General features: G+C 43.3%; 1 protein-coding gene across 3 annotated transcripts in view; it reads right to left on the bottom strand.

The window, feature by feature from the left end:
- Positions 1-21,932, bottom strand: part of ZNRF1 (zinc and ring finger 1) — a 104,496-nt gene extending 82,564 nt beyond the window's left edge. For all 3 annotated transcript variants that reach the window (XM_043599689.1, XM_043599687.1, XM_043599688.1), the window contains exon 1: positions 20,867-21,932. In XM_043599689.1, the coding sequence (XP_043455624.1) occupies positions 20,867-21,290 (424 nt within the window). In that variant the 5' untranslated portion in view covers positions 21,291-21,932. The remainder of the gene's footprint in view (positions 1-20,866) is intronic.
- Positions 21,933-25,888: the final 3,956 nt, after the last annotated feature.

Raw genomic sequence — 25,888 nt, 5'->3', positions numbered from 1 at the left:
AAAATTTTATTTTAAACTTTCTGAACTACTTCATTTGGCTTAAAATAGGTACTATGCTCTGAAATCAACAAGAACGATGTCCCTTCTCTTAACAGCCAACTCCAAGCCCCAATCCCCTGTCAAGGGCAGTGAACAGGGTTAGTGCCACCTGCCAACTCCAGCCGGTTAATATGGACTGGGAACCCAGAACACAGGGTTGAGGAGGACTGAGTTCACACAGAGTTCCCTAATAAAGAGGGAGGGAGGTTAAGTTTTAGCACTGTCTGCCATGCTCAATGAACAAAGTTGGGGTCAGTGGCTTTTCCCTCTCTGCATAGCCTGCTGGGCCCAGCACTGGTGTGACCTACATTGCTCTTATTCTTGGTGTATCTGGAGTCCAGTCACTGTGAAACATTGCTATATTTGAAGAAAGTGTGGGTGTTTGTGTGTATGTGGTTGGGGGGAGGAAGAAAGTATCTCTTTTCTTGAGAATCTTTAACTGTTCTATAGCAACTCAAAAGAGAATGAGATGACAGATTAAGGGGGTGGAAAAAGATGACTTCATTACAAGGAATTTCCAACCTGAGTCAAATTTCAAGTAATAAGAACTTGGGCTGGTTTTCTCCAGTTACCTCACAAACCCATCCTCCCTATTCTCACTCTAATCACAACTACATAAAATCAGTATCCCCGTGCAGTAATTTTTCTCCATGTTTCCCAAAGTTTATTAAACATCAGGGGTTCATTTACCTTTCCACTAAACCTGACTTCCCCTCTTCCCATGGCACCAAGTTATAGGTCAGACAAGTAGGCTTCAGTACCCCCATTTCATCCTATGAATCGTTCCGTGAATGTAATGTCCTCTCTGAATTCTTCCTACTCATAGATGGTGCAGAAGAGCAGTAACTCTAAAAAGATTCTGGGTATCAACAGGTTCATTTGATCCACTTTCTGAAACTTCATGTTTACCAATCCTCTATCTACTATTAAGAATACTGTGGAAGAGTTCCAAAGAGTACTGCCCAAGAGAGCTTTCTGCAATGAAGGAAATGTTCTACATCTGTGCTGTCCAATTATAGCAGTCACTAGCAATTTGTGGCTAGCGAATACTTGAAATGTGGCTAGTGTGATTCAGAAACTAATTTTAAATTTAATTAATTATAATTTAAGTAGCCACCGGTGGCCTGTGGCTACTCTATTGGACAGTGCTGTCTAGAAGAAGAAAGAGAATAAATTCAGCCGCAGGAGAAAACAGAAAGCTCTAAAAGTGTATCCAGAGTACAGAGGAAGAGTTAAGGCTTCTGTGGCCACAGACACAGATCCTTGTCACAGTTGTGAGGCAGCCCCCCACCAACCCCGAAGAGGTACTGTGCTAAAAGGGTTCCCTACATGACTCAGGAGCTGCTCTTCCTCTGGGGAGTAGGAACCAAAATGAAGATGGGCTTCCAGCTTCCTGCCTCCCTGCTCTTAGTGCCTGCTTGCTCAAGAGAATAATGTCAGTGATAAGGCTCAATGGAATTTTTGAGACAAGAACAGAAAGCAAGTAGCCAGCCCCACTTACTTTCCAAAGGAGGAAAACCAGAACCATCGAAGTGAAGAGATTTATTCATTTTTTTATTTGTTTTTATATAGTTGAAGGCAATAAGTAAACAATCCACCAACTTATTCCAAGGAATTTCAAATGTAGTTCAATGAAATACAAAAATCAACCGATGGGTTAAAAAGCAGGTGAACAAAGAACTAGTGTGCTGGAAAGTGTAGGTAAGAAATTACCCAGAGCACAGCATACAGAGCTAAAAAACTGGAAAACATGAAAAGAGTTTGAGAAACATGAAGTCGATAGAATAAGAAAGTCCAATATATGACATCTAGGATTTCCAAAAGGAAAGATGGAAGAAAATAAAAGAAAAGCACAATTTGAAGGGATAAATGGCTGAGAATTTCACACATGCTTTGAAAGAAATGAAATCTCAGATTCAAAGACAAACAGCAAAGCAGGATAAATAAAAATAAACCAACATGGCAGTAAATTTGCAGAACACCATGAACAAAGAGAAGATAAAAAAAGCACCTAAGAGAAAAAACGGATTAAGGGTTGATAAGCAGCCTTCTCAATTACAATATTAGAAGCTGGAAGATAATGAAACAGAATAACATCGTCCTATTGCTGATAATAAGTAACTGCCAACCCAGATTTTTGTATCAAGCCAAATTATCATTCAACGGTGATGACAAATAAAAACACTTCTAGGCAAGCAAAACAGAGTTTACAATTAAGAGACTGAAAAAAAAACTTTAAAGCCTACCTCCAGAAGACAGAAATGTAACTCAGATAATAACTCAAGAAGTTAGAAAAACGCAGTGTACACCCAAGGGGAAGTAGAAGGAAAGATAAAATATGCTTAATAGCAGAAAGCAATAATGGGGGCGGGGGGCAGAGGGTAATCAAAAACTGGTCCTTTGAAAAGAAACTAAGGAAGTAGAGCTCTGGCAAGACTAATCAAGAATAAAATGTGCAAATAATATTAGGAAAGGAAAGGGGGACATAATACAAAGACAGACACAGAGATTGCCTGGAAATATATACCATATCAACACTGACACAAGAATAGAAAACTTGAGCATACCAATAATACTGAAGAACTTGAATCATATTAAATAAAAATTTATACACACACACACACACACACACACACACACACACACACACAGCCTAGGCCCAGACAGTTTTACAGGGGAATTTTACACACAAGTTCTACCAAGCATTCATAGTACAGATATTTCCTTGTCTCTATCTGTTTCCTCCAGATCCATTTCCCTCTCTGTTCTGTTCTCTACAAGGCTAACAAGTCTGGACAAGATTCCCTCCCACCTCCTAAACTTCTATTGGGTTCTGTCAATGGGAAGCACCAGCAGAAGATGAGGACAAGATGATAGAGAAGCTGGGGCGCTTATTCCCTGGCTCTCTCTTTACCTTGCTATGGTATGGCAATGGTTTCATTCTTCTATGTAAGCCCACAGTTCTGTGGGACATCTTTCCCTGGGCTAGAGTTTTCACCAGGTTTTTATAATCACTTCCCTCCCCCTTGTACTTCAGATCTACGAGGGGCAACAGATTTTCACTGTGGCCAATCTCCAGGTGCTTCACCCATCCACTGTTCATTCCTTCAATCCTGCCCACACCTTTGTAAACCCTCTCTTCAATTAAATTTGATTCAATTACCTCTCTGAGTGCACCATCTGTTTGCAGTCAGAACTGTAATAGGCTTTTATAAAACTCTTTTAGAAAAGAATAAACATATACATATTCCTAACTCCTTTTAAAAGTCTACATTAATCTTAATAGCAAGAGAAGAAAAGAAAATTGAGTGAAATTTCATCGCATATATACAGGAATCCCAAGTAGAATATGGATGTATTAAATCTAGCAATGTATATGGGATGGTTTGCTTCAAGAATATAAGGGTGGGTGCCTTGGTGGCTCAGTCAGTTAAGTGTCTGACTTCAGCTCAGGTCATGATCTTATGGCTCAGGAGGCTCTCTGCTGTCTGCACAGAGCCTGCTTCAGATACTCTGTCTCCCTCTCTGCCCTTCCCCTGCTCATGCTCCCTCTGTCAAAAAAAAATTAACATTAAAAAAAATAATACAAGTTAAACATTAAAAAATCTAAAAAAAAAATAAAAAAGGATATGTTAAACATTATAAAGTCGGGGCACCTGGGTGGCTCAGTCGGTTGAGCATCTGACTTCCACTCAGGTCATGCTCTCACAGTTTGTGGGTTAGAGCCCCACATCAGGCTCTGTGCTGACCTCTTGCTCAGAGCCTGGAGCCTGCTTCAGATTCTGTGTCTCTTTCTCTCTCTGCCCCTCCCCCGGTCACGCTTTGTCTCACTCTGTGAAAAATAAGTAAGTGTAAAACATTATAAAGCCTATTAACGTAATCATTAACAAATGAAAGGAGAAAGACCATCTGACTGAATGTAAGGGAAAAATCTGATAGAACAGCCACCTGTGATACTTAGTTTAACAAATTAAGAATAGAAGGGAATGAAGGAAATTTATCCAAAACAAACACAATGGTTCCAATGCAAGGAACACTCCCTTTAATAGGAGGAAAACAAGGATGCCCATGATTACAGATTCAAATAAACTTTTTACTGGAGGAACTAGACAGCAATCTTGAATGAAAGAGAAGTGACACACAAAAGGATTAGAAAAGAAGAAACTAAGTAGTCATTATTTGTAGATGTGATTCTCGGCTTTTCTCTGTAGATGTTTTCCATTATAACTATTATACTCATTCTCTCTCTCTATAAGAGTTCAGCAAATTTGCTGAATATACAAGAAATCTGAAATGATTTAAAAAATTTAAAGCTATTTACAGTAATAACCCAAAAACAAGGTATCTAGTGATAAATCTAACAAAAGGGATTCAAGACCTTTAAAAAAACTATAAAGTTTTATCCAAAGACATTAAGCAATAATCTTAGGTTATATTTACTGATCACTTACTATCTGCTGGGCACTGTTCTGAATGGTATGGCTATGCCTATATACTAGTTTAATTCATAAAATGGTCCCATATGATAGATACAATTATTATCAGTCTCACTTTAGAAATTAAGGCACAGGGTAAATCGCTTGCCCGATTCCAAAACTAAAAATCAGCTACACTGAGATTCAACTCTAAGGCAGTCTGGCTCCAAGCCTGCAACCTTAACCACTACCCCACAGGGCCTCTCCCAAAAGGGGGATCCCACTCTTCCCACGAAGGCACTTCTGGCTTAGCTGAGTTAAGCCTCCACGAGAGAGTCTCATGTCATGCTGAGGCAGATTTGACCTGAAAGAAGCCCCTATCTCAACAGGTGGGATCACAGCAAAAAGTTCAGGAAGGAGCAAAGGTTGGAACTGGATCTGCTTGGGTTCTGACGAAAACACACCTCAGCATTAGACCTAGCCACCCCTTCAGACACCGTGTCACTTTTAGATCATGCGGTTTTATTTAGGTCTTCCTAGTAACATCTGAGGATTCTGGGTGATGGAAATGCAATATTGATTTGTACAAACTCTGCAATTTTTCTGCAAATCTGAAATCATTTCAAAGCTTTAAAAATATTTTAAAATTTGGGGTGCCGTGGTGGCTCAATCCGTTGAGTGGCCAACTCTTGATTTTGGCTCAGGTCATGTTCTCACGGTTTGTGGGTTCGAGCCCCACAATGCGCTCTGTGCTGGCAGTGCAAAACCTGCTTGGGACTCTCTCTCTCCCTGTCTCTGTGCTCCTCCCTGCTCACATGCTCTCTCTCTCAAAATAAACATTTAAAAAAATTTTCTTAAATATTTTAAAATTCTATTATATCTGTAAATTCAATCCCATCAGAGTCACAGGCAGACTCAATTTTATAAAGATGGCATTTTATAAACTCAATGTAATTCCAATAAACACCCTAACAGTTTTTCTCCCACAGAAGGTGACAAAGCTGATTCTAGGAGCAGAAAGTGCCAAAAATAGCTAACTGGTTTTTGTTGTTTTTATTGTTGTTGTCTATAACATACAGAAAGAACTGTTTATTCTGCTGTTTGCAATACAAAGACATAGGGAAATGTTACCGTTTGTGCAACACAGTAAGGGAAAAAATTTTAAACTGCCCATTAGGGTCACTTGGCCAGATGTCCTGTCATGAAGAATACCAGTTATAAACAGAGCAGCCCTAGGACTCTGTATTTCATTTTGCTTATTCTATCCTGATTCCCTTATCTGTCCCCTAGAAAGCTTCACTTAGACAGCACAGCTTTGAAAAAGAATAACAAGATGAAAGGATTTGCCCTTCCACACAGCAAGATAAAGCCACGGTAATTAAGAAAGTGTTAGCACAAGGATAGACAAATTGACCAATGGTACAGAACAAGAAGCCCAGGAACAAATACAGGCCAGGAAGGAAACTTGATATATGACAGAGGTGGCTTTGCAAATCAGTGGTAAAGGACTTTATCGTTCTTCACTTGCTGCTAGGAGAGCTAGTATTCCTATGGAAAAGAAAATATACCCTTATCCTACCCCATCCAAACAATTTAACCCTCCGGGATTAAAGACTTAAATATGAAAGGCAAAATTTAAAAGCTTTTAGAAAAAAGTGTAAGAAAGTGATAAGCAAGTCTTTCTTAAGACATAAAACACATATGGCATAAGGAAAAACACTGGAATATTCAATTACACAATTAAGTTAACTATAACAAATCACAAAAGAATAAAGAGATAAGCCACAGGGGCACCTGGGTGGCTCAGTCGGTTGAGTGTCCAACTCTCGATTTCTTTTTTTTTTTTTTTAATTTTTTTTCAACGTTTATTTATTTTTGGGACAGAGAGAGACAGAGCATGAACGGGGGAGGGGCAGAGAGAGAGGGAGACACAGAATCGGAAACAGGCTCCAGGCTCTGAGCCATCAGCCCAGAGCCTGACGCGGGGCTCGAACTCCCAGACCGCGAGATGGTGACCTGGCTGAAGTCGGACGCTTAACCGACTGCGCCACCCAGGCGCCCCCAACTCTCGATTTCGACTCAGGTCACGATGGTGGCATTGGGGCCCCTGTTAAGCTCTGTGCTGGTGGCGCACTCCTGCCTAGGATTCCCTCTCTCCCTCTGCCCCTCCCCCACTCACTCTCTCTCAAAATAAACAAACATTAAAAAAAGAGAGAGATAAGCCACAAACTGGGAGAAATAATCTGCATTACATACGACAACAAATAATTATTGTCTGGGAACAAAACAAAAACACAAATTCATACAAACTAGTAAGAAAAGGATAAACTATCCAACATAAACATCAAGAGACATGAACAAGCGTTTCATAGATGAGGAAACATTTTAACTAATAATGATGTATTAGTTATATATGAATACATATTATCAAATATATAACAAAATCAGAGTGATATGCCATTTCATACCCACCAGAGCTTGCCAAAAATTAAAGTATGACGATAACACGTTTTGGCAAGGACATAGAGGGAGTAAAAATATGCTATTTTGGGAATGTAAATCGGTACAAGTATATTGGAGAGCCACTGGGCAATATCTCATTTAAGCTGAAAATACATACACTCTATGATCCAGCTATTTCACAACAAAGGATGTACCCTAAAAAAACCTCTCACTCGGGTATGTAAAGAAACATAGAAAAAATTCTCAAAGCAACTGAAAATAACTTCAATACCCATTATAAGGGAATGGATCAATAAATGGTGATATTAAAAAATTTTTTTAATGTTTGTTTATTTACTTATTTATTTATTTATTTATTTAGTGACAGAGAGAGAGAGAGAGAGAGAGCAAGCACAAGCCAAAGAGGTCTAGCAGGGGAGGGGCAAAAAGACAGAAAGAATCCCAGACAGGCTCCGTGCTGCCAGCACAGAGCCCAACTCTGTGTTGGGTTCAAACTCACAAACTGTGAGATCATGACCCGAGCTGAAATCAAAAGTCACATGCTTAACCGACTGAACCACCCAGCCACCAATAAATGGTGATGTTTGTGATAGAGTCACACAACAGAGTGCAACAGTGAAAATGAATGTGTCAACACGAACAATAAGTAGTACAATGGATTTACAGATCTCAAATCCATTTGGGATATACAGAGGGATATGAGAGGATAGAGGCATTATGATAAAGTTTATATGAATTAAATGAGTATCGTTTTAGACAGAAACATGCAATAAAACTATGAACATATAAAGGATGATAAACAGGAGAGCCAGGCAGTCATTACCTTTGGGGAGGGAAGGAAAAATATGGGAACTGGGTGGATTTATGCAATTACATCTGTAATAGTTTATTCATAAATCTGTTTGATAGGTAAATACATTACCTCTTTTGAATGTCTAAAGTAGATTTTTAAAAAAGGTTCCAAGAGACCAGAGCTCCTATTCAGAGCCACACCACTACCTGATTTCCTGAAATGTACCAAATTGACAGAGTATAAACCCCTGTGACTTCCATTTTTCTTTTTTTTTTTTTTTTATTTTTTTAACGTTTTATTTATTTTTGGGACAGAGAGAGACACAGCATGAACGGGGGAGGGGCAGAGAGAGAGGGAGACACAGAATCGGAAGCAGGCTCCAGGCTCTGAGCCATCAGCCCAGAGCCCGACACAGGGCTCGAACTCACGGACCGCGAGATCGTGACCTGAGCTGAAGTCGGGCGTTTAACTGACTGAGCCACCCAGGCGCCCCTCCATTTTTCAATCATAGGACTGAAACTTTAGAGTTCATCTAATATGAGTGAATGGACAAAAAAAGGAAGGGTCAGACCCTATGACAAGATGTACCCTGGGGACCCTCAAGGAAAAGAGAGGCAAGGAAATAATTCTTGTTATTTTATAAAAGTGATTATCACCTCCCAGAAAAAGCATTTGACAACATACAGCTTCCATTCATGATAAAAACCCTCAACAACATAGGTCTAGAGGGAACATACCTCAACATAACAAAGGCCATATATGACAAACCCACAGTTGACATCATACTCAATGGGAAAAAACTGAGAGCTTTTCCCCTAAGGTCTGGAAAAAGACAAGGATGTCCACTCTCACCACTTTTATTCAACCAAGTACTAGAAGGTTCTGGTCACAGCAATTAGACAATAAAAAGAAATAAAAGGCATCCAAACTGGTAAAGAAAAAGTAAAACCTCCACTATTTGCAGATGGCATAACCCTAACGACTCCACCAGAAAAAAACTATTAGAACTGATAACTGACTTCAGTAGAGTAGCAAGATACAAAATCAATGTACAGAAATCTGTTGTATTTCTATACACTAATAATGAAGCAGCAGGAAGTGACATTAAGAAAACAATTAACATTTGCAATTGCACCCAAAACAATAAAACACCTAGAAATAAACTTAACCAAAGAAGTGAAAGACCTGTACTCTGAGAACTATAAAACACTGATGAAAGAAATTCAAGACAACGCAAAGAAAAGGAAAGACATTCCAGGCTCATAGGTTGGAAGAACAAATATTGTTAAAATGTCTATACTAACCAAAGCAATCTACACATTTAATGCAATGCCTATCAAAATACCAACAGCATTTTCCACAAAACTAAAATGAACAATTCTAAAATCTGTATGGAACCATAAAAGACCCCAAATAGCCAAAGCAATCTTGAAAAAGAAAAACAAAACTGGAGGTATCACAATTCCAGACTTTTCAAGTTATGGTACAAAGCTGTAGTAACAAAAACAGTATGGTACTGGCATAAAAACACACACAAAGAGGGGCACATGGCTGGCTCAGTCAGAAGGACGTGTGACTCTTGATCTCAGGGTCATGAGTTCAAGCCCCACTTGGGGTGTACAGATTACTTAAATAAAACAAATTTTTTTTTTAAAAAAAGGTTAAAAATAGAACTACCCTACAACCCAGTAATCACACTATTGGGTATTTATCAAAAAAGTACAAAAACACTAATTCAAAAGTGTTTGTTTACTGCGGCATTATTTACAATAGCCAAACTATGAATGCAACCCAGTGTCCATAGATAGATGAATGGATAAAGAAGATGGGGAATATACGTATGTATATATATACATACGTAGACACACACACACACACACACACACACACACACACACACACACCCATGGAATATTACTCAGCCTTACAAAAGAATGAGATCTTGCCATTTGCAATGACGCAAATGAAGCTAGAGAGCATAATGATAAACGAAATAAGTCAGAGAAAGACAAACACCATGTAATTTCACTCATATATGTAACTTAAGAAACAAAACAAACAGGGGCACCTGGGTGGCTCAGTAGGTTGAGCGTCTGACTTCGGTTCAGGTCATGATCTCGCGGCCTGTGGGTTTGAGCCCCACGTTGGGCTCTGTGCTGACAGCTCGGAGCCTGGAGCCTGTTCCGGATTCTGTGTCTCCTCCTCTCTCTCTGCCCCTCCCATGCTCATGCTTTGTCTCTCTCTGTCTCTCAATAATAAACGTTAAGAAAAAAAAAATTTTTTTTTAATTTTTTTTTTGAACATTTTTAAATTTTATTTTTGAGACAGAGAGAGACAGAGCATGAACGGGGGAGGGGCAGAGAGAGAGGGAGACACAGAATCGGAAGCAGGCTCCAGGCTCTGGGCCATCAGCCCAGAGCCTGACGTGGGGCTCGAACTCACAGACCGCAAGATCGTGACCTGAGCCGAAGTCGGACGCTCAACCGAGCCACCCAGGCACCCCAAAAAAATTTTTTTAAAAGGAAACAAAACAAACAAGCAAAGGGAAAAGAGAGAGAGAGAGAGAGAGAGAGAGAGAGAGAGAGAGAGAGAGAGAGAGAAACCAAGAAATAGACCCTTTAATATTAGAGAACAAACTGATGGTTACCAGAGAGGAGGTGGGTGGCGGGGGTGGGTAAAATAGGGGACGGAGATTAAGAGTATACTTATCATTATGGGCACTGGGTGATGCATGGAATGACTACATTGTATACCTGAAACTAATGTAACACTGTATGTTAACTACACTGGAATTAAAATTAAAAAACTCAATTTAAAAAGTGACCATCACTTTTACCTTAAGTGTTTCGAACTCCTTAGGCAAAAGATACTTTGTAATTATGGGATCAATTAAAAATGTTGAGCCTACACCATATCACTCAAGAAAAAGTAGTCCGCTCAGGGAAGCAGAGTTTCCTCTTGCTCTTTCCTCATTTCAAGGCCATCCCCGAAGGATGGATCTGTAATCCTACAGGCCTGATTGCTTCAAGGCCCAGAAATCCCCCTCTGAGTCCCTTGTTTGGGCCTTGTTTTCTATTGCTGGTTCTTAGGCATCAAACGCTGACTTCCTGTTCCCCTTTTTTTGAGCTCTGGGGCCTTGGAAGAACTGGTAAGAGGCTTTGAAGAAAAGTACAAAGCCAGGAAAACAGAGTAGAGACAGCTACGACTTTCCAAAGGAAAGCAAATCTTAACACAGTTGTAATAACCTTTCAGACTTTCCTCTGTCTGTAGCTTACATAAGACTGGTTCAGCCACAAGGACTGAAGAGTTGTAAGTCACTGAAGTTGAGAACAGTTAAAACTCAGATTTGGGTGGGGAGAGATGTTGAGGATAGCATTCTGGATGCTGATAGCATAATCCTTGCTGGTTCCAAACTCTTACTATCTCTAGTGTATCCTTTTCAACATCCTACAGAGGGCTGGCTGTATAATGTGTTCACTTTGGGTGTCGTTCTAAACACTTTATTAGACCTAAAATCTTAAGAGCACAGATGACCTCACATGAATCGTCTCCTTGCAAAGTAGTCTCACGGTCAGTGTCAAGTGCCATGCCACCATTTCACAATATAGAAAAAGGAGGCACACTTGTGACTCTTACATTCTCATCATTAGGTCCACAGCCTTCCCTTAACAAGAAAAGTGATGCTCTTCCTGTAAATTGGCCTCAGGGCCTCTGACCCAAGGCCTCAGTTTCATGATCCTTTCACACTACAAAGGTGTTTTAATGAACTGAGTTTGAATGTCAAACTCCAATCTCATTGGTCATGCTACTGTGGCTATTCACTGAGCACAGTCCTCCCCATTCTATTCTGCTGTCCTGCACTTTGAATTCAGGGCTCACTGTCAGCATGGAAAGCACCAGAGTTCTGATATGGCAGCCTCTGGTTATGTTCTACCCAGGGATTTATCATCCACAACCTACTCAAATCCCTCCCCCAACAGCTACCAAAAATTCCCCTGGTGAGAAATGCTATTATGAGAAGGAGTGGCTGCTTTGTGACTCACACTGTTTCATTAAAAAGATTTTTTTTTCAAACAAATTTTCAGTAGAAGAATCCAAAGGTTTTCCAAAGCCACAGCAAAAACAGAACAGCTCACAATACTATTTCTCAAAGGTCTGCCACTTCATAGGCGATTCCTATACCTCAAAATACTGCAGATGCTTAGATTCGCCATCCTTTTATGTTGCACTTGGCCTCTGGGCCGAGAGAGGAGGTAGGGAATAGATGAATTAAACACAGCCAACAAGACTGGGCTGGTCAGATATTAAGGTGGAAGGCAGCTAGTGTGCAAGCCAGCCTTCACCACAGGTATTAGACTTGCCAGAGTTCTCTAGGGCAACCGGCTGCAATGGTATGAATATTTTAGTCAGATCTGACCAGGACTGAGGAAAACTAATAATATATGGTGTACATGAGTATTTGGTGATGCTTGTTATAGTAGTGAGTGGCATTCTAACAAAGTTTCTCTGGAAAGCTGACTTAGATGGCATTATATCTTAGTGGGTGTTAAAAGTGTAAATGATCGAAGTAGAAGAGAACAATTGCACAGAAAGTTAATATTTATGGTAGTCAAGTACTTCATTGGTTTGAGTTGGAATCCCAAGGACTCCCTCAAATCCTTGTAGGATTCCCAGAGTACTTAGGCAAGTGGCGGGATAAAAGAATTCTAATGGCCCTCACTAAGGAAAAGCACCCTCTTAGCAGGAAAAAAAGGGTTATTGAAGAAGAAACAAGTGCAAACATCTCCAGAGAGTTGAGCAATGTGGGCAAAATGACCAAAATGGCTGGGGTCTAGGGTTTTGGGTTCTCCTACCTGTCCCAAATCACTGGGAGACTCCAGATTTAAGTTTCTCCCGCATGCTAACAAATCAACTTTGACCTTAAAAGACATTGTACAGCAGAGGTGACCAATTTTAGAACAACTTCTTGTGAAGTATGACTTATTTAATTATACTTTTAGAGGGCTAAAGGGACTACCGGGGAGAAAGCTGGAGCCAAGCTACGACAAGTCTAATTCACTAAGATAAAGATGACTGCATAATTCCTAAATACAAGGTGAGGTTTCTCCAAAAATCAAGGCACCCTCTTAGAGCTAAAGTCCACATTAAGTCTCTGAGCATGGAGCACTTTTTTTAAAACCCTTTACTCTCAGCAAAAAAATACTTGACTATAACACACACTTAATAATCATTTGGGGGAGGTGAGGAGGACATTTGGTCACCAATGTTGGCTACCATAAACAAGGCTTTAAAAATCACTTAAAATAGCACTGAGTATCAACAGTGTCTGGAGCTCAGAGACATACAAGGGTTAAAACTGTTCCTCATATTTCCTTATGGGTATTTGTGGCTTGGGATAAATTTTATAGAGACAAGATTACTAAAGTGGTGGATCATGCTTCTAGAAAACAGTTTTCAATGACCAGAAAGAAAAGTGGCCCTAGGGACGACAAAAATACTGAAGCCAAATATACACATGAAGAGCCTGAAAAACAGTTTTTCCTTTTGATATTCTCATTGAGAAGATAAAGGACCACTTGTATTACGATATAGGAGGAATTTTTAACAAGCACTTGACTAGAACTGCAAAGAAATGATCGCCTACTCTAGCCCAGAAACAGGGTTTAGGAAAGAATTAAGAGTATCAGTGAAGAGTAAGGAGGAAATACCATCCATGTAGCAGCCTCGTGGACAAAACCTTGAATTCGTTCATCCAAGAGAAAAACCGAGGAAGAAGGGAAAATGTCCCATAAGCTGCAATATTCAGACTCTCTCTTACGGAGTAAGGAAGCAAAGATCCTTAGAAATAACAAAGTAATGCTAATCAGTCTTGTAATGAACATACCTTCCCACCACCTGACACAGGTCCTAGTATACTGGAGGCACTCAATAAATACCAATTGAATAAATAAATGTCTTAGTGCAACACATCTCCATACGCACACTCAAAAAGTCTCCTACTTTTGGGTCTGCAAGAGAAAAGGAAAAATAGGTATTTTGTCCATCTAAAGTTTGGATTCATTCTAGGATCTTGACTTGTCTAGCTGCTGGCTGGGGATACATAAAAGAGGACACAGCTCCGTAAGCCCTTCAAGAGCACAAGCAGCCAAAGGCAGCTGTGCCTTAGAATGAAAATCAGGGGGAAGACAAGCACAGAAGGAAAGGAGACATTGCCACAACTCTCTTCTGTTCTGAGCAACTTCAATTCTCAGGACCAAGGCAGCCGGGCTCACGCCTCTCTCCTGGAGAAAAATGCTTAGTTCCATGTAAAAGAAAACCGTCAAACAATGAGCAATGCTCTTGCTGGGTGACGCTACCCTCTGGGAGCAGGTGAAAGGAAGATTTGTATGGATCCTGCTTAGGAGATACTTGATCCGTTTAGTAATATTGAGAAGCATGCTAATGAGTGCATCAAAAAAAAGCATTTAGAGTTCTTTCTCTGGGAAGAGAATTTTCAGAATCATTTGTTACAAATTTAGATTCTTGGGTCTCTCCTTAGCTCCACTGAATTCTGGGAGTGAGGTCCAGTCATCTGCACTGTTAACAAACCCCCTAGAGAATACTGGGCAGAGTCAAGTTTGAAAACCCTTTGAACCATTCACAGAAATCAGGGGAGCTTGTTTATGTCTGCCTCCTTCTTGTTATAGACCCAAAGAGGGCACTAGAAATTATAATGCCTCCTTTAACTTGGTGTTTATAGGGACCCAGTGAATTCCCCCTTCCTCTTTACTTCCAGCAGAGGAAGGCTGTACTGTCACTTCTAACAACTCCAGGGAGAACTCACTGTAAACAGTCTCATCAGGAGAGAAGCTACCCCAGCTGCTGCTTTAAGATTAAACCTGGCTCAGGGCACCTGGGTCGCTCAGGCAGTTAAGCGTCTGACTCTCGGTTTTGGCTCAGGTCATGATCTCACAGTATATTGGGATCGAGCCCCATGTCAGGTTCTGAGCCCGCAGCACAGAGCCTGCTTGGGATTCTCTGTCTCCCTCTCTCTTTGCCTCTCCCCGGCTCAAGTTCGCGAACTCTCTCTTTCAAAAATAAATCAATAAACATTAAAAAAAAAGATAAACATTTTATTTTTTATTAAAAAAAAATTTTTTTAACGTTTATTTATTATTGAGAGACAGAGAGAGAGAGAGCGTGAGCAGGGGAGGGACCTAGAGATGGGGAGACACACAGAATGTGAAGCAGGCTCCAGGCTCTGAGCTGTCAGCACAGAGCCTGATGTGGGGCTCGAACTCACAGACCATGAGATCATGACCTGAGCTGAAGTTGGACACTCAACCAACTGAGCCACCCAGGTGCCCCAAAAGATAAACATTTTAAAAAAGATTTAAAAAAAAGACTAAACTTGGCTCTTTGTTTGCTTCTCACTTGAAGGTTGTTGGTCTTCAGGTTATTCAATCATACCTACAACTCACCCCTCAAATATCAAGACCAGGAACCCTGGGGCACCTGGATGGCTCAGTCAGTTAAGCCTCAGACTCATGACCTCACAGTTCATGAGTTGCAGCCCTGCATTGGGCTCTGTGCTGACAGCACGGAGCCTGCTTAGAATTCTCTCTACCTCTCTCTCTGTCCCTACCCCACTCGTGTTCTCTCTCTCTCTCAGAATAAATAAACTTAACCACAACAACAACCAGGAACCCAACTGTTGCATTCAAGGATAAACCTTTGTTCTTATGAGGAAAGAAGATTCAGAAGTGAAAACTGCTGGGTCTCCGAGAAGTCCCTTTTCATATTCAAGCCTGTACCCACAGTAATCACTAGAGACAGTCTGATACACACTAGGCCATGACAAAGCTTAGAAAAGAAACAGATGGCAATTTATACTCCTCTAACATTCTAAAAGACTGGGATTAGGGTTTAGGTTTTGAGCTAACTTTGAGATTCTAGTACTATAATCTCAGTGACCCACTATCATTAAAAACACCCCTATTTTAGGTGCGCCTGGGTGGCTCATCAGTTAAGCACCCAACTCTCAGTTTCAGCTCAGGTCATGATCTTACGGTTTGGTGGGTTTGAGCCCTGCATCAGACTCTGCACTGATGGTGCAGAGCCTGCTTGGGGTTCTCCCTCTCTCTCTTTCTCTCTCTCTCTCTCTCTGTGCCCCTCCCATACTCATGTTGCCTCTGCCTCTCTCAAATAAATAAACTTAAAAAATATATATGAAAAAAAACAAAAAAAAAAAACCTATTTAAGGGTAAGCAGAAATGAGACTCGTCCATTTAAGTTACCACCACTGCTCTATGAATTTGTTTCCAATTCTGAAACTGTCAAAATCGAAATTTAGTTTTATAACCAGATTTGCCAAAATGTTAGTGCCCAATAAGCTTGGGTTGAATATCACATTTGCAAAATACAAAGCATGTTCCTTTTCCCAAAAGGAACTAGAGGTGTATTTCTCTGGTGCGGAGTGGCCTGGCTCAGAGTATTCCTTATGACATATTTGGGGTGTGTCTTTGTTTAATAGCAAAATGTACACGTCCCATAAAACAAACACTTTAAGAGTGAAACCATTGTTTCTTCCAACACCCTTCAAACCTCAATGAGGAAGAGTTGACTGTGACCTTCAAGGAATCATCAGCTTCTCAAGGGAACTTTTTTTACTTTATAGAAAATAAGCCCTCATGGTAAAAGAACTAAAAACAAAGAACAAAGAACTAAAAACTGGGCTTTACCAAAAAATTTTTCATTAAGAATAGGACTTTTGCAGAGCAGGAGAGCCGTCATGGTTTTTGAAGACCACACAATGCTTTCCTTCCCCAGAAACCATGTAAAGGACCATGACCTCTCGCACACCTATGGTGAGGCACAGGGAGGCTGTCTGATCCACTCCAATAGGGTTGGCAACTCTCTTTAATTATTTAAGAAGAGACACTTAAATCACTTGAGAACACCAGCATGGTGGCAAAATAGAATCCATGAGATATCCTGCTAGCATGTTCAAAGATTTATCAAAAGTTACCTTCTATCAGCCCCAGTCGAAGACTTGGTGACAACAGAGAACAGTTGAGATTTTTCTGAATATGCACATGTGTACGTGCACATGGCTAAGAAGCTGGATTGAAACCCTTAGTGACCATTTTATAGCAGGACCCGGAAAATAGGCAACCTCTTCCTTCTAACATGGTGGATCCTCTATGTTTCCTCCCAACATCCAGTAATCCATGTTCTGAGATCAACAGGACCACCAAAAAAGAATGACCAGACCTCCAGAACACCACCCAGAAAACCACTAGGGGGTTAAACACCTTAAAGCAAAATTTACATTTTAATGTGGAAAGAAAGGGACACTAACTCTCATCTTATAAAGCAGCTCTTCTCAATGGCATTCATTATTATCAACGGCCTGTCGATGTAGGTCAGATTTCAATAGAGAGCACTAGCTTCCATTCTGGAGAAACAGTTCACACAGTTCTAAATCTCTCTGCCCAGCAAATTCTGCAGCGATGAAAGGCAGAGAACTATCAGAGAAGTGCCCCTACAGGAACACCACCTTCCTTTTGTATGTTATTTGGCTTTTGTAAACACTGTCTCATGAGATCCTCACCATGACTCTGAAAGGTAAGCAGGACAGGTGTTATCTCCACCTTACAGGTGACAAAGTGGTGACACTGAGGCTAAATGACTCACGTGCCCACGGTCACAAGTCAGGCAGTTAACTCGTAGTGCAACCAGTAGATGAGCCTAGCCTTGTGACTCGCAGGCCAGTACAATTTCCAGTACACTACCCAGCTTCCCGGTGTTTCAGGATGACAGGCCGTGGAGCGTAATGGTCAGGAGCCCAGGTTCTCACATGGGACACCTACATTCCAATCCCAGCTCTGCCACCTCTTAGCTATTTGACCTTGTGGAGGCTCCTCACCCTCGTCCTGTATCTCAGGCTCCTCACCTGTAAAATGGGAATAAAAACGCCCACCTCTTAGAATTGTTGTGACGATTAAAAGAGATGATGGACACGGGGCACTCCAATTCATTCACTCGAGAAGTATTTGTGCCAGGCACACACAGTGCAAGAGAGACAACAGTGAGCAAGAGGCACAGCCCTGCTCTCATGAAGCTTAAAACTCAAACTAAACAGAAAAACTAAAAGGATAAATAAAACACTTATAAAGTGTGTTAAGTGCTGTTAAGGTAATAGGTGAGTCACCGGAGAGATTAACATGAGGGAGGCAATTTTTAAGAGTGGTCTCTGAGGAGAAATTTAAGTAGAACTCGAAGGGACCAGAAAGAGCTATCCCATGTACAGAATGGAAGGAAAAGCATTCCAATTATAAGGGTCACAACCTGGGGAAGTGTAGGAACAGATGTGACGGCTACGTATCCTCACAGGCTTTCGGGAACAACCTTTACAGGCTGACTGCCAAAGATTTCCACATCTATTTTAAAAATAACAAAGATGAGGCTCAAGAGAGGTGATGTGTCTTACCCAAGGTCATAGCTACTCCCAGGAGGGGCCGAGACCCCAGTATCCGACCTCCAGATACAACATCAGCTCACTCTCTCTGAGGAAGCTTCGTGTACATTGAGCTCCCCTACTTATTTCACTGACAACTGTTTTCTGTGCCCATGAAGAGTTCCAAAAGCACCTTAAAAACACAAGCAACAACATTGCATCAACTTCCAGGCATCTAGTCAATTGTGCACTGAAATCCTTATGCTTCCACTCTTGTGACACGAGAGCAAAAAGTGCTTGGACCTTACTCAAAAGCTCCAAAATAGAAACAAGTTTCTCCTCTTACAGCAATAGACGAGAGAGGAAAAGGATGTCCTGGAAGGAAGATCCTGTGGCCTGTTCCGGAAAGTGAGACAGAACCACCATTGCACAAAAGTGGAAATATGAAGGTTCACATCAAGTGAACTGCAAAGGAAAAATTAATGATTTAATTTTGAATAAAACAATGAATTCCTAAAGCGGTGGCTTTCAATCAGGGTGATGCCCCCCCCCCCCGCCCCCACTTGAGCATTTGGAAACTTTGTGGAGGCATGTCGTAGGCATGTAAGGCAGGCCATGTCTTACAAAAGGACAGGACGGTCCTACAAAGAATTTCTTACCTGAGGCACCTGACTGGCTCATTCCATAGAGCATGAGTTGGGCATAAAGATTACTTTAAACCACATATATGTGTGTGTGGGGGGGGGGTGTATAAATAATTTCAAAAAAGAAGGTATTACCCAAAATATTAGGAGCAGCCTCACACACACTTTATTATCAATCCCAAAGGGATTAATATGCCCCAACTTTTCCTGTATTCTCATGGTTCAGTGGCTCTTCCTACCCTCACCACAGCTGGTTGAAAAAAATTAAACTCAGGTTTTACAGCTGAAGAGTCTGAAATTCTGGAATCCAACTGTAAGCTCTTAACTCCAACATGGAACCTGGTACCAGGTGGAATAAGGAAATGAAGTTTCTAGTAAGAGACAGATAAGAAATTTTAGCCAAATGCAAACTCCTTTCCCAGACAAGGGTCTATATAACATTACATTTGTTTTGCAACACACAAAATTCTGTGATTTTAGAGAGAATCTTCTTACAGTGTTTTTCAGTTTAAAATCGGATACTAATGACGATTCTTTCAAAAACTTAACCACCGTCATCTCACAACTATAGCTAAGTCTTTCTGGACCAAATTTTGTGGAGAAAAAAATTTTAATTTCAACATGTCTAAAAATGATCAAATGTCTCGAAGTGCCCAAAGCAGTCACACCTTGCGTCTCATTCAGAGCAAGAGACTGATGCAGGCCGAGGAAGCTCCAATGATATCTAGAGGTCTGTTCAGGGACTAAAATACCATTTTAGCAATTCAAAAGCCACTTTCAAGTGGTACCCTAAGTCAGTCACTATTTCCCCCTCAAAAAATTACTTCACAAATGAAAGTTTATAGAACTGAACCAAAAGCCAACCTATTACCAGAAATTAAAAAAGATTCCAAAAGTCCACCCTATTTCAACCATAGCTAGAACAGCGATCCAATAGACACATCCTCCAGAAAGCAATCTTTCTTCTTTCTACACAATACCTAGATTTTCTTCACTCTCTCAAAGAAGTCTGAATACGTTAACTTCTTCACTCCAACTTGCCAATTAGCAAATAGCGGCCCCACGCCCTCGTGACCAATTTTCTAGAAGCCTAACCTGGCTTCTCAGGTTAGCTGAGCCGATAGACCTGTTTTCCTCCAGAAGCTCCTGCCGGTGCCTTTTCCGCCCTGCCACTCAGGGCCTGGGAAACCCTCCTCCAGCTTTTTGCTGGCCTGTCACCAGAAGTTCACAAAATGAATTCATCCAGATTCTTTGAATCCGCCTCTTGCCCTGTGATGTACCAACAGCCAGGCAATCAAGTGCCGCCTCCCCATTACGAAAAGATACAGACCACCAGGAAGACCTAGCACTTAGCATGGAGGAGAAGAAAAAAGATGGAGGGATGCGAGAGTCATGGAGCCAAACCTACTGCATGCAGCACCCGCCACCAGAGCCCAGGTCCTGCAAAGCCTCAGAGGGAGGTTCCCTGGCTAGGCCCTCCATTCAGCAGGCCACACCTGTCTATATGCCAGCAGCCTTCCGGCTGCTCCATTTTTACCAATTCAAACGGATCTCCAGCAGGAGACTGGCAAAACTGGGCACCCCCTTCTCCCAGCGAAAGTGAGAGCCCTAATCCAAACAACACTTGCCCCCAATTTTCTTTCTTTTCACACTCTTTGTTCGAGAGACACTGCTTGGTCAAAGTGGATCCCCCTCGCCGCTAACGGTGAGGCAGGCACAATGCTGCAGTGACAGAGAGGAAGCCTCGAGGCCGACTTGTTATAAGCCAGACAAAACCTCCTTTCTGAGGATGGTGATGCCAATAAACGGGACTTCAATAGGCAGGTTTGGCTCTGCTCATCCACAAGTGAATCAACGCCTGAAGTCCTAATACGCCCGGTTCCGCAACCTCGCAGGAAGCCTCTTTTCTAGAGGATAGATATCCCATTCATCCCCAGGAACCAAAGGGAAAGCAGACAGATCCAGGTCGCGCACTCCATTTCCAAATCTTCGCAAGCGCGCGAAGGTCTGGGGCGCCCCGACGCGCCCTCCCTTGCACTCCACCCTCCGAGGCCTCCACCGCCCGCGGACTCACCACTGTGCGAGCTGAACCACCTGGGTGCGATGTGCAGAGGTAGAGCATCCGCCAGCGAGGCTCGGGAGCCTAGGTACAGCATCCCGTCTCTATGGTGACCGCCGCCGGTCTCCTGGTAACCATTGCCATGGGCATAGGTGGAGTCGGACGCAGACCCTCCGCCGCCGGGCGCCCTCTCCGAGTCGCCTGTCCCCCGGGAGGCGGGGGTGTAGAGGCCAAAGGGCACCCCTCCGGCCGTGCTGGGGTCCATGCCCATGCCCGCCACTGAGCTGACCGAGCGGCTGCGCAGCCCCATGGCCCCGCCGCCCGCCCGATAGTGCCCAAAGTGGGGCGCCCCTCCCGGCGGGGGCACGGCGCTGTCATCGGTGGAGACCCCCGGAAAGGGGCCCCGGGAGCGGGCCGCCGTGCTCTGCTTGCCCCCCATGCTCGCCCGGGCCCCGGTGGGGCGGGAACCTGGAGGCCGAGACCCTCCCCCACTTCTCAGCAGCGGGGGGAGGGTTGGGCGAGCATAAAGGGGGAGGGAGTCAAAAAGGAGACCGGGAGGAAAAAAAGGGGAAAAAAAGAAAAAAGGAAAGAAAACCCGCGGGGCGGAAGAGGCAGGCGGGCGGGGATCCCAAACTAAGAATTTAAAACGATCCAAGCCAAACGCATGTTTCCCCTCAAGGTCCAAAGAGGCGCAGTCCGGCGCGGTCTCGGCGCGCCACAGGCCGCCCCCGGGCTCCCGAAAGCCGGGGGAGCCGCAGGGAAGGAGGGAGGGAGGCGGCGGGCGGGCGCAGGGAGGCGCCGGAGGAGGCCGCCCGCCGGACAGGAGGAGGCAGAGGAGGGCTGGGGGCGCCGGGCGCGTCCCCCTCCTCAGGTCGCCGCGACCATGGACGCCGGCCCGGACCCCTCCAGGCCTCGGGCGGGCTGCGGCGCTGGGCGGCCAGGCGGAGCTCGGGAAGCCGCGGTCGCGTCGCGTCGCGCTCTAGCTCCAGCCGCCGCCGGCCCCGCCAGCCGCTCCGCCCCGCTCGGTCCCGGGCTGCTCTCGCCGGCGCTCCTCGCCGCCGTGGAGACAATGGAGGGCGGCAGAGCGCAGGCGCGGCCCGCGCCCCCTCCCCTCCCCCCCGCCGGGTTAACCCCTTCGCGGCCCCTGCGGCGCCGGGCCGCTGACGCCCGGGAGGTCCCCACCCACCCACCCACCCACCCTGCCCGACCGGCCTGTGACCCGAGTGGCCCGAGCCACGGGGTATCAGGAACAGAAGCCAGGCGTCTTTTCAAAGCAAGCACTCTTTAAGTCCCCGAAAATGGCTAATTATCGAGGGGAAACCACCTATGGGAGGAGGGGCGGCGATGGTTCAAGGGGCTGGGAAGGCAACGCCAGGAAGAATGAAAATTACTCAAGACGCCTACCTGGCTCTGAGGGTCACTGGTCAAGCCTCCCTCCCGGCACAAATTTGCCCCCACAGCACCCTCTGGTGGACGTGCTGTCCATTCTTTCGGAGGGTTCCCAACCAGGAACCCCTAAGATCAGGAAGCTAAGCATTTGGGGGATTCTTAGCTGTTTGGGGGTACGGAGCGAACTGGGGCACTTTTGATTCCAGATTTTGCTGAGAGTAGATCACAATTTCCTATCTGGGGCTTATGCAATGGGTAGATTCCTTAGCTAAAATGTGATCCTGAAAATCACTAGGTGTACGATAGAGAGTGAAAAGATACAGAAAGGGAGTAAATAACACAGCTAGGACTGGGATTTTAGAAACTTCCTAGTCCAAGGTAGGTCCTCTGTTTGTTTACCTTTTGTTGCAACATGCACCATAGTGGGATACAGTGGGTACTCAATAAATGTATGTTGATCAAGTCTGCATTTTGCAACATATCTCTGACATATCCACATCCATCCATCCATCCATCCATCCAACAACTATTTTTCAAGTGCTGGGTGCTGGTTATGAGCATCACCCAGTCCCTCGCCTGACTTCCTTGCTCTAAATGTCCCGAGATACTTCCACATCAAGGAGCCAAGACGGTGTAGAGAGATATTAAAAGAAAACCTCCAAAAGAAGAGCTGGTCTGTCATAGTTCTTGACTGTCCCAGTGTGAGCAGTTTAGAAAGAAACAAAAGGAAGACTATTTATTTGCAAGCATGGAGTGCTTCGGGTGAGCAGAAAGCCCTGCAGAAGGAAGTGGAGAATTCTGCTGGAGAAATGAACATAGGAAAAAACAAGGTGTTCCAGTACCCAAGAAATTATCTGTAAGTGCCTAAATAAGGAATCTGTGCACACCTAAGATCCAAATGAGTATCTGAAGGAAAATTAGAACGCTTAAATTTGAGGTGCCTGGCTGGCTTAGTCAGTAGAGCATTGTGACTCTTGATCTCAGGGTTGTGAGTTCAAGCCCCATGTTGCATGTAGACATTATTTTTTAAAAGTAAAGTCTAAAAAAAGAAAAGAAAAGAAAGGAAAGGAAAGAAAGCTTACATTTAACCCAATGTTCTCCCTGAAGAGAGACTATGGTAACAGAGGAGGAGTGGTACAGTATTGTGCAGAAAAAGATACTAGATCCCTTGATAGATCTCTACTGGGGAGTTAAACTCACAATCAATAAAGATGGTAATTATCTAAGTAGCTTTTGATTTACCTATGCATTCAACACTTTTTGAGTATATCAGACAAAATGTGAATGTCTGGTAAGTGCCAGGCACTGTCCTAGGTTCTGGGACACAGTAGAGAGCAAGATGGATGGAGTCCTTGTCCTCACAAAGCTTCAGAAGGACCAATTCACACTCACTAGGATGGCTAGAGTCAAAGAAGACAAATACAAGTGTTAGTGAGATGTGTAGACATTGGAACCCTCATACCTTGCTGGTGGGGATGGAAAATGGTACAGCCGCTTTAGAAAGCAGTCTGGCAGTTCCTCAAAAGGTTTAAACAGAGTTACCATGGGACCCAGCAATTCCACTCCTATGTATACTTCCAAAAGAAATGAAAACATAGATTCACAGAAAAGCTTGTACATGAATGTTCACAGCAGCATCATTCAAAATAGCTAAAAAGTGGAAACAACCCAATCGTCCATCGCCCGCTGGATGGATAAAGCAAATGTGGTATACCTATGCAGCGGGCTATTATTCAGCCATAAAAAGAAATAAAGTGCTGATGTGTGCTACACCATGGATGAACCTTGAAAACATTACACTAACAAAAAGAAGCTAATCACAAAGACCACATACTGTGTGATTCCACTTACGTGAAATTTCCAGATTAAGCAAATCCACCGAGACAAAAAGGTTAAGGGTTGCCAGAGCCTAGGGGGGTTGGTGAGGATGGAGAATGACTACTAGCAGATTTCCTTGCGGGGGGATGAAAGTGTTCTGATTTAAATGATGGTTGCACAACCTTGTGAATATACTAAAAACCCCCGAATTATACATTTGAAAGGGTGAATTTGATGGTATGTGCATTACAGTGCGTTACCGTACGAAGTGTTGAAATATTGAAGTAAGCAGTGACAATACAGTGTGACAGATAAGCCGAGGACAGGGCCTGGCTTGTGGTTAGCACTCAAATATTTGTCAAATGAATGAGTGAATGATGAAGTGCTGTCAGAGTGAAAGAACATGGCGCTGATGGAAGGGAATGGGCACCAACACAGATTTCCCAGCCAAGGCTGAAAAGATGAGCTGGTGATTAGCCAGAGGATGGGGTTGCAGGGGGAGAACTGTGTTTCGGGAAGACAAGGATGTTCCAAGCAAAGGGAACAGCATGTTAGAAGTCCTAGGAGCATGGCGTCTTCAAGGAACCAAAAGCTGCTGGAGGGCTGATATGAGAGCATATGGGAACCAAAGACGAAGCTGGTCCCTCAGGGGTAAACAAGAGGGTCCTAGGAGCCATGGTCAGGAGCGTGGCTCATATCCTGAGGGGACACAGACTCTGGGAAGATTTATCAACATCATTATCATTAACAAGAATAAATGCTGGGGCACATGAGTGGCTTAGTCAGTTAAGCCTCTGATTCTTGATTTCTGCTCAGGTCATGATCTCACAGTTCCTGGAATGAAGCCTTCCATTGGGCTCTGTGCTGGCTGGCAGCACAGAGCCTGCTTGGGATTCTCTCTCTCTCCCTCTCTCTCTGGCCTCCCCCAACTCTCTCTCTCTCTCTCTCTCTCTCTCTCTCTCTCTCTCAAAGTAAATAAATAAACATTTTAAAAATAATAACGGCCAGTGATTATTGAGCACTGAAGATGCCAAGACTTGAAAAATTAAGAAACTTGCCCCCTTCCCACATAAAGATCTCAGTTTTTATATTCATAAAGATACCGGATGGAAACATGAAACAACATGATGTTGTCCCCTGGGGGTGGGCAGTGGGAACTGAATAGCTGGCTGACAGGATGGATGACAAATATTTGCTTCATTATATACGTTTTTGTATTTTGGTATGTGGGCCATGTAACTTGAGAGAGACAGAGAGACAAAGTATACACATGTGCATTAAAGTCACACAGCTCACAGGACCAGAGCTGAACTTCCAGGCTTAACAGGGAACGTGCTCATCAAGGACTCTTTGGATGACAATTTCATTTTCTCTGTATGCTTGCCGACACGGTAAAAAAAGAGTAGATCTCTTTAACAGCTCTATTTCTTTTTGTAAATTAAGAATGGGGCGCCTGGGTGGCTCAGTTGGTTAAGTCTGACTCTTGGTTTCAGCTCTGGTCATGATCTCACAGTTTCATGAGTTCGAGCCCCACGTTGGGCTCTGTGCTGGCGGCAAAGTCTGCTTGGGATTCTCTGTCTCCCTTGCTCTCTGCCCCTCCCCAACTTGCACTGCCTCTGTCGCTCTCAAAATAAATAAACAACAACAAAAAAAAATAGATCAATGCATTTTTTAAAAAAGAATTTGCCCTTAAGGTTTATATTCCAGTCTAGTGATTATGATAGGCCAGTCTCTCTCACATCTGGCACCACAGAACAGCTGGGAGCTTGAAGGGCAAAAGTGAAGCCTCTCTCTCCTCTCTGCAGCGAGATGACCTTAGGCTTAGGTGCC

Source organism: Prionailurus bengalensis, chromosome E2, assembly GCF_016509475.1.
Source record: "Prionailurus bengalensis isolate Pbe53 chromosome E2, Fcat_Pben_1.1_paternal_pri, whole genome shotgun sequence".
NCBI lineage: Eukaryota > Metazoa > Chordata > Mammalia > Carnivora > Felidae > Prionailurus > Prionailurus bengalensis.
The sequence above is the reverse complement of the archived record's forward strand: the minus strand, read 5'-3'. Positions and strand labels throughout refer to the sequence as shown.